The 8,867-nt window shown below is 50.3% G+C and overlaps 1 protein-coding gene and 1 pseudogene across 1 annotated transcript in view; one reads left to right on the top strand and one right to left on the bottom strand.

Annotated features, from left to right (window-relative positions):
• Nucleotides 1-8,064, top strand: part of ARHGEF5 (Rho guanine nucleotide exchange factor 5) — a 47,191-nt gene extending 39,127 nt beyond the window's left edge. Inside the window, 8 exon segments of the mRNA XM_039861180.1 lie at nucleotides 1-67; nucleotides 301-375; nucleotides 780-869; nucleotides 1,989-2,146; nucleotides 2,743-2,904; nucleotides 4,355-4,425; nucleotides 5,980-6,084; nucleotides 6,799-8,064. The exon segment at nucleotides 1-67 is cut by the window's left edge and continues 252 nt beyond it. Coding sequence (XP_039717114.1) covers nucleotides 1-67; nucleotides 301-375; nucleotides 780-869; nucleotides 1,989-2,146; nucleotides 2,743-2,904; nucleotides 4,355-4,425; nucleotides 5,980-6,084; nucleotides 6,799-6,956 — 886 coding nt within the window. The 3' untranslated portion in view covers nucleotides 6,957-8,064.
• Nucleotides 8,065-8,375: 311 nt separating this feature from the next.
• On the bottom strand, nucleotides 8,376-8,491 carry LOC120601591 (uncharacterized; annotated as a pseudogene).
• Between the last annotated feature and the right edge of the window lie 376 nt (nucleotides 8,492-8,867).

Genomic DNA, 8,867 nt, shown 5'->3' with positions numbered 1-8,867 from the left:
CCTTTCCCTCAAGTCTTTCCTGATTCTGCCCTTCCAGCGCATCACGCGGCTCAAGCTGCTGCTCCAGGTATGGCAGGTGCCGCTGCCCTCCTTGCCCTCCTCGCTGTCCCGCTGGCCCCCGGTCCACACCCTGCGGCCGATGTGCGCAGGCTCCCCGCTGCCCACGCCGGGCTTCCTCCTCGGGGTGATTTGCTGCTAGCATTTTGTTCCTGGACTTCGTCCTCAGCCCACTGCCGATCGCCTCTTCCTGTTTCTCCGTCCCTTCTTTCATCTGGCTCCTGTCTACCCTTTGTTCTACAGAACATTCTAAAGAGAACACAGCCTGGCTCTTCAGAGGAAGCAGAGGCCACGAAGGCGCACCACGCCCTGGAGGAGGTAAGCGGGCGCCATTCCCACCCTGGCCCTCCCAGAGAACCCGTCCCCTGCTCAGGCCCGTGACCCCAGGAAGCACAAGGTCCTGCTGCGGGGTTGCCCGGCCATCGAACCTCCGCACAGGCCCGCAGCCTCCCGACCCGCACGCAGCACAGCGCGCACCCAGGGGCTATGCCCTCACTCTCACATTCCCCAGATTAAATCTTCCTTTCACTCGGCCCAGGGATGCTCTGTCAGGTCGTTGGGCCAGAGCCCTAGACCTTCAACTCCATGCTGCCTTCACGCAGTTCAAGCCTGGTCGCAAAGACTGGGGCTGCCACTCCCGACGTCCAGATTTACGCGGGACTCCAAGGTCAGAGCCGCTAACACAGTGCTCTTCCTCTTTCCTCGCCCCGTTCAACACTCAGCTCATCCGAGACTGCAATAACAACGTGCAGAGAATGCGTCGCACAGAGGAGCTCATCTACCTGAGCCAGAAGATCGAGTTCGAGTGCAAAGTGAGTGAGTCTCTCGGAGCCTCACCGGCCACCTTCTCACACAGAGCCGGCGTGCTCACCCTGCCCCAGACTCTAACCTCATTTCTTCACGTCCTCTGTCCTATTTCTGGGATGCCCAAATGCCTACTTCATTCTCCATGACACATTGTTAAGGGAAAAAGGGTGGATACAGGATCATGTGGGTTATAATGTATTACCTGTGGTGGAAAAGTAGGGTGCAAAGCCGTGTGTGTGTGTGTTTGTGTGTGTGTGTGTGTGCGCGTGCGCTCGTGCATGCATCAAGAAGCTCTGGAAAGGTACACGAGAAGTCCAGAACAGTGGTTGCCTGCGGGGCAGAGTGTGCATTTGGGAAATGGCAGATGAGAGAGACCTAAGCCTTTATAAAGATACACTGTTGGTGCTTGAACCACTCAGTATTGTATCAAGTCTCCATCTAGTCTAACCAAAGCCTTACAAAACTGAATCCAAATCTAGGTTCAGAACCTCCCATCCGAAAGCAGATGTAAAATAGACATTCCACATTTAAATTCCAACTCAGATGCCATTCTTATCTCCTGGAAGAGAAGGAACATCCCTTATCCACATATTGATGGCAGTTCAATACCCTTATCTCTACATAAATTCCAGCTCCAAGCAGACCATACCAGTTCTTAATCTCATTCCCAGGCACGATGCCAGCTGCTCCTCTCATGTCTCTGGCTATAATCCAAGAAAGAACAGATGTCAGAAGTGCCCAAATCTCTTAACTTCTAAGGCACACGACATGCTCGCTGCCTTCTTCCTTCCCGCGACCTAACTGAGCTCTTCCATCTCTTCTTCAGTTCAGGCTTCTAGGTCTAAACTTTCTCCTACAGTCACTATTCTGGGTTGGGCCATCGGCACCTTTCATGAGCATGAGCTATGGACGCGGGAGCTGCACAGCTGGAGACAGTGGTAGTTGCAGAGTTCAGAGAAACAGCCTAAGTGGATGGGTGATGAGCAAGAGGGAGGATGGGGAAGAGGTGATTGTCCACGGGGAACTTGTGAGGAAGGGGCGTGGTGAGGAGGGCAGGACTGAGAGGAAGCCTCTCACTTGTCCTGTCTGTGACTCCGCCTTCTCTGTCTCCTCCCACCCTGTAGATATTCCCACTCATTTCGCAGTCCCGCTGGCTGGTGAAGAGTGGAGAGCTGACAGCTCTGGAGTTCAGCGTCTCCCCAGGGCTGCGAAGGAAGCTGAACACACGTCCAGTCCACCTGCACCTCTTCAACGACTGTCTGCTGCTGTCTCGGCCCCGAGAGTCAGTGACTGGAATGGGAGGCCAGAGCACAGGAGGGAAATGGGATGAGGCAAGAGGGAAGGACTGAGAGGGGCAGAGAGGGGTTGTGTTCCTAGAGGAACCCGGCTCAGGGGCTCCACCCATGGGGTTCAGATCATGGCCCAGAGAAGAGGGAGAGATGCAAAGCGAGAGAATTACGTCACGAGAGCACACAGCAGCCCGTGCCATGTTATAGACACGAAACAAAACGCAGCCCGTCGGCTTGTCATAGGCTCCGTTGGTCCGCAGTGGCTTCTCTGGGCCAGGCTCAGCCTCCTAGCCCAAGGTCCATGGCCAATTCCAGACCTGGCTCTCTGGTCCTCAGGGCCGGAGAAGTGCGCATCGGTTCTGTCTCTTCAGCTCTTTAAAGTGCTGAAGTATCCGTGGCACTAGACGTGTGGTTTGCCAAGCTGGTGACAAATCCCTGGGGACCCTGGAGCTTGAGAGCTAGTTAGCACCGTCGCATGGTTTTTATGAGACTTTCTAAATGCTAAAGACGGGGCTTTGGGCCCAAAGACAGGAAGGGAGACGAAGCGGGACAACTGTAGGATCGGGCTGAAGAGCCTTGTGTCTTGCAGGGGCAGCCGCTTCCTGGTGTTTGACCACGCTCCCTTCTCCTCCGTCCGCGGGGAAAAGTGCGAAATGAAGCTGCACGGACCTCACAAGAACCTCTTCCGCCTCTTCCTGCTGCACAACACGCAGGGCACCCAGGCCGAGTTCCTCTTCCGCACGGAGACTCAGTGAGACGGGGCTGGGCGGGTGGTCGGGAAGGACGTGGGACCAAGGCAGGAACTGTGATCGGAAAATAGCCACAGCACTATTTAGTTAGTCCAGCCGGACTGGGGAGCATCCATAGAGAAACCCAAACTCTCAGAGCTAACAGCCCCAGGAGATCCGGGTGGCGGAGGGGACAGAGTCACTACCAAGGCTTAGTATCTGTCTCACACCCTTTAGTCAAGAAGGACAAAGTCTGTGAGACACCACAGAGGAGGCAGGCTGCTGTGGGGTAACTAAAGAAGTGGAATTACTGACACCCAGCAGTGAATGCCTGGTTTATAAGTCAGAAGTTCCTCGGAGCCCAGGGCTGGTGGGCACCTATGTGCATAAGACAAGCTCTGGGGTGCCTTCATCTCTCCTGGCTCCCACCTTCCAACCCAGTCCTCTGCTGAGTAGAAATCCATAGTGTCGAAAACTTTATTTTGCTCAGCTTTTTAATAATAATAATAATAATAATAATACATTTGCGGATATGTGTATTTCAAAGAGTATTAAAAAATACCTATAAAATCTGGTACACAATTCCTATTATAATGAAGAGCTATAAGACTGTAGCTATTATCGATGTTATAAAAGATATAAGAAATCTTTTCTTTAAAAAGTTTGACATGCTACCTAAAAATCTGAGGATTCTTACGTTATAGACAATTTTTAGTTTTGTCCCTTGGAAGACACTTCAGGGTGGGATCAATAATGACTGTCTTTACTTATGGACGAAAGGGAGTGGTGTGAAAAATGTCACCTAACTACAGTAATCAGAAACGGCCTCCTGTTCTTCATTTAGTGCTTTGGGCAGCATCTTTCTAGAACAGTAATAGTGTCAGCTCTCAATTACAATGAAAGCTTCTCAATTAGAAGCAGAGGCTAAGATAATGCAAAACCTTTAGATAATTACCAAATTAGGCTTGAATTATATTACATGACAAAAAAAATTAGAATTATCTCCCTGACCTAATTATGATTACAGAATAATTTTCATCTCTGAGATGTTTAGTAGGAAGGAGGTGGGCAGAGGAGTGTCAGGAATTATGCAGAGTGATAGAGGGAATCTAAACCGCGATGAACATTTGGCTTAGTACAGTTCCCCAAATGGAAAATGGACCTGTTTATAATTGACAATCGACCTTATGCCACCACTTGAAAGATATGAGATGCCACTAACGAGATAGCCTTAGAAAGAAAAGGGGAAAAATAAAGGGTGACAAGACACATTAACAAACAGTTCAAGATCCTGTCGTATTTCCAACCAAGCAGAGTCCCATCGACGTGTGTCCTAGATATCGTCGAACTAGACAAGTCTTCTCATAGTGTCTTCCTTGCCCACCTCCGCCCCTTGACCTACATAACCCACCTCCTCGCCCCCTCCCACCCCCCGAACCGCAGTCGAAGGAGTGACCCTGCTTTGTTTCTTAGAAGTGAAAAGCTCCGATGGATCTCGGCCCTGGCCATGCCGCGAGAGGAGCTGGACCTTCTGGAATGTTGCGGTGAGTGAGGAAGAGAAGACGGCAGGGTTGAGGGCTGGGGGACAATCCGGGGGGCTTCCACTTACCGCTTCTGTCCAGAAGTCCAGGGCGGGAGACTGGCCGCTGGAGCCCGAGCACCTGAGTTGCATCCGCTTACGGCTTCTCATTCCCATGGCAGTGCCTCCCACTCCCCGTCTACTCCTACCTTGGACAATAGTTGGGTCTTTTTCAATGTTTGTCTCCTTAAGTCTATCCTGCTATTATCTGGCCCAGACTTTACGTACATGAAGGCCTCGGGAAATGGGAGAAAGTAGGGCTGGAGTGGGAGTCACAGGAGGACAGCGACACGGTGGATTTGTCTTGGGCACACCCCCTCCTGTATCGAGTGACCTGAGACCACTGCCCTCAGCCCAGGCTTCTGGGTGCTCCTGGGTGGCCACAGACACCCACACGTCGTGAATGTGTCTGCGTCCATGCTCCTTGTCTTAGAATTTATGGGTCTCCTATAAGCCTCGCAGTTGTCCTCCAGCAAGGATTCCCTAATTCATATCCAGAACGGAACTGAATTCAAAGGAAGACTGGCCTCTAATGACTCGAAAGCACAAACAAATGCAAGGAAGCTTGGAAGAGGAGGTAGAGAGCCAGGCCGGAAGCTGAGTTAACTTGTTCCCGGAGGGGTCCATCTGCCGGGCGTAAGCTCCCGGGGCGGTAAGGAAGGCTCGTTCTTCCTCCCCGCTTCTCTGGCCTTGTGAACGGCAGAGGAGGATGAGCTTTTTAAAAGCGCGGATGATGGAGCAGAGTTCTGTTTGTTTTCCGAGGAAGCCAGTTCGGCGGTGAGGCAGAAGGAGCAGCAAGGCCGTGTGGGACGGAACGCCCGTGGTCAGGAGGGCTCTGAGGCTTTTTAATCTCAGCTTCAAAACCGTGGGAATTTCCTGAGTCACAAAAGCATAGAAATATAGGAAATGCAGAATTTCCTCAATCTTCTGGATCAACCCAGTCATTTGGAGATGAGGAAACTGAAGCTAAAGGAGATTAAGTGCCTTCTTAGCTCATACCTGGAACCCCACTGGTTAGGTCTCTCCTCGTCCCACCTCCGGTGCTGTGAAGAACATGAGGAATGAGTCACAGACTCATTTCGCAATTTAGTTGAAGAGCCAGAACATATACACGAAGCAATTAGATAAGGGCAAATGGTTTGGACCGGGCAATCAGTTTTAAAGGAGTTGAGAATCCACTGAGGACTAAAGGCCCAGAGAGGGTCTCAGAGGGAAGATGGGTCTTGTGTATTTGTAATAGTGAGTCGTTAAATGTGGTCACAGTGTGTTTTTCAATTCATCTTTCCCGGAGAAAAAGAATTTTTGATTCATTTCAGTGCTGGTATTTCTATGTCCTTGTCAACCATTTTGTTCCCCAGTAGAAGATGAAGACTTCCAGTTGTCTCTTTTGTCTGTAACTTTCAAAAGCCCAAACTTCCACTAGCCCAAGTCCTCCCCGCTTCCTCCTGCAATTTCTCCTCCGTGTTCCAGCCACTTACTTGCCTTTCTTAACCTCTCTTCACACTCTTCTCTTCCAAAGACTCCCCACAAGTTCAGTGCCTTCGAGCCTACAAACCCCGAGAGAATGACGAGTTGGCTCTAGAGAAGGCGGACGTGGTGATGGTGACTCAGCAAAGCAGCGATGGTAAGAGAGAGACTCTCGGAAGAGCAGGCGGGGCGCTGGGGTGGTGCGTGGCAGGTGGCTGACCAGTTAGTGTCCCAGGGCTGCTGTAACAAAGCGCCACGAGCTGGTGGCTTTAGCAATAGAAATTTATTCTCATGGTTTCAGGGGCCAGAAGTCCAAAATCAAAGTGTCAGCAGGACCATGCTTCCTCTGAAACTCCTAGGGAGGTCCCTTCTGCCTCTTCCAGCTTGTGGTAGCTCCAGGTGTGACTTGGCTTGGGGCAGCATTACTCTAATCTCTACCTGTCTTCTGTGTGTGTGTGTGTGTGTGTGTGTGTGTGTGTGTGTGTCCAGAGTTCTCTTTTTTTATAAGGATACTATCTATATTGGATTAGTGGCCCGTTTTACTCAAGTATGACCTTATCTTAACTTTACTGATTACATCTGCAGTAACCCTATTCCCAAATGAGGTCATATTCTGAGAAACTTGGGGTTAGCCCTCCATATATTTTGTGAGAACACAGTTCAACTCGTAAGAGCGGAGGTCGCTCAGGAGCAGGCAGTTGCAGACCCCGCTGGACCTGGAACAGCCAGGGTTGGTGTGACAGAGGCTGGGTTTCCCATGCCGAGGGCTCTGCAGTCCCTTCAGCCTTACGGTTCTGGGAAGGTGGTCCAGGGGAAATTACTGTGAGTGTGTCTGTGGTAATTCTTCCCCCCCGCTCCCCCGTGCCCCTAGGCTGGCTGGAGGGCGTGAGACTCTCCGATGGCGAGCGAGGCTGGTTCCCTGTGCAGCAGGTGGAGTTCATCTCCAATGCAGAGGTTCGTGCACAGAACCTGAAGGAAGCCCAGCGAGTGAAGACCGCCAAGCTACAGCTGGTGGAACGGCAGACCTAGCTCTTCTCTGGGAGGAATCCCCTGAGCGTGAGGACAGGATGTCCTTAGAGAGGTCTGGCCCTGTAACTCTGCAAGAGGCCTTCCGCGGACCAAGAACTAGACCTCGTGAGAGCCCCAGGACCAAAGCCAGCTACCGGTTGCTGTCCTAGCCCTCCCTTTTTGTGTTCGAGTTTGGTCGGGGGGGTTGAGGGACTTTGCACTGGCTCTGGAAACATTTTCTCATATGAAAAGGGACCCTTGGGGCCCACACCAAGGAACTTGACTTCTGCTGCCATACAGCCCTTACACATTCTCTGCTTTGGAGCACAGATTCAGAGCTAACCGGTCTCCATCGTGGCCATGTGTTAAGCAGAATCTGACTTCCACTGCAAGGAGATGTCTAAGAGAGAGTAATAGATACATCTGATGGGAGGGTCGGCCTGGTGACCTCTAAGCAGCTTCCCGCCCCAAAGGTTTTCCGTAATTATTGGTACGAGGTCCGTGCATGCTTTCCTGGGATCCGTTAGTGGCAACGTGAGGGTAACATGCTCTCACTCTAATAAACTTGGCACTTCTCCGAGTGTTTTCTCCTCAGACTTTTAAGTGCTGAACAAGTCCAGAACACGGAGTTCCATGAGGCTGTTAAAGTGTTCGATTTAGGTGCGTGAAAGACCAAGACGGCCCCTGGGTTATGGCGGCTGTCGACTCTCGCTTTATGACTTCCAAGAGTTTGGGCAGTTTTCTCTGCTCGTTATGGCATCAGAGGTTGTATGCGAAATTAGAAGGGATTGACGGGTGATGAAAATCCCATTCAAACTTTCTTTTTCATTGAACGCATAAGTTAAGGCACAGGCTGGGTGGATGTGGGAATCCTACCCGGACTATTCATGATTTCACGTTTTGACACGGATTATTGTGAACGAATTGTCTTCCCAGCTATTTCATCCTTTGTGAAAAGCAGCATGGTGTCATGGAAAGAGTCCTAGGATCCAAGTCAGGGGACACAGTACCCCAGTTACCACACTGCCATGACTCAGCCTGCCCATGTCTCAGTTTCCTTAAGTATAAAATGCAAGATTGGACCACGTAACCGCCAGAGTCCCATGCAGCTCGGCAGTGTGCTCGCCCGTCTCCTGGCAGAGCATCCCTCTTCTCGTTATGTTTCACGCAAACCCTCGTGCAGCAGCAGCGCGGCTGTCCGCTAAGCTGGCTCATTAGAGCCTTCCCGGGCCATTCCACTCCTGTTTTATCCTTAGGGGGGCTCAAAAGTAAAATTGCATTGCAGCTTTCTACAAAGGTAAGAAAAATACTACAGGCTTTGTCCTACATCCAGCGAATGGTGATAGGACGGGGTAGCATCACTTTTGGTAACGCGGTTTTCAGTTCATCCTAAAATGTAAGTTGGCTCGCTTAATTTATTTATTTTATTTTTTTTATTTATGCCTGCAGCACCTGGTCTTCCTAGGTGGTCTCCCATCCAAGTACTAACCAGACCCGACCCTGCTTAGCTTCCGAGATCAGACATTGGGTTTGTTCAGGGTGGCATGGCCGTAGACCATGGACTGTGGCTCCACTGGGGTGCAGACCCAGGACCTTCTGTGTGTAAAGCAGATGTGCTAAGTGCTACACTATGGAACCACGTCCGGCTCGCTTAATTTTTAGAACAGTTCTCACTATCATAATTAAGATGGCTAATGTTAATTTATTCTAAATAGGTTGACAATACTAAACAAGCTAACATGAGATGGTTTTGGAAAAATTCCTGTGAGGTTTTTCACCATTTTCGTAAAGCCAGCTTTTTATTATTAATATATGATACATTAATATGTATATATTACATGTAAACTAGCAACTGGTTTTTCTTAACAGGGATACCAATAATTATAATCCAAATTATTTATTCAAGCCAGTATTTAAACACTGGCCATATGG

The sequence above is a fragment of the Pteropus medius genome, unplaced genomic scaffold (assembly GCF_902729225.1).
Source record: "Pteropus medius unplaced genomic scaffold, Ma_sr-lr_union100, whole genome shotgun sequence".
In the NCBI taxonomy this organism is placed as follows: Eukaryota; Metazoa; Chordata; class Mammalia; order Chiroptera; family Pteropodidae; genus Pteropus; species Pteropus medius.
The sequence above is the reverse complement of the archived record's forward strand: the minus strand, read 5'-3'. Positions and strand labels throughout refer to the sequence as shown.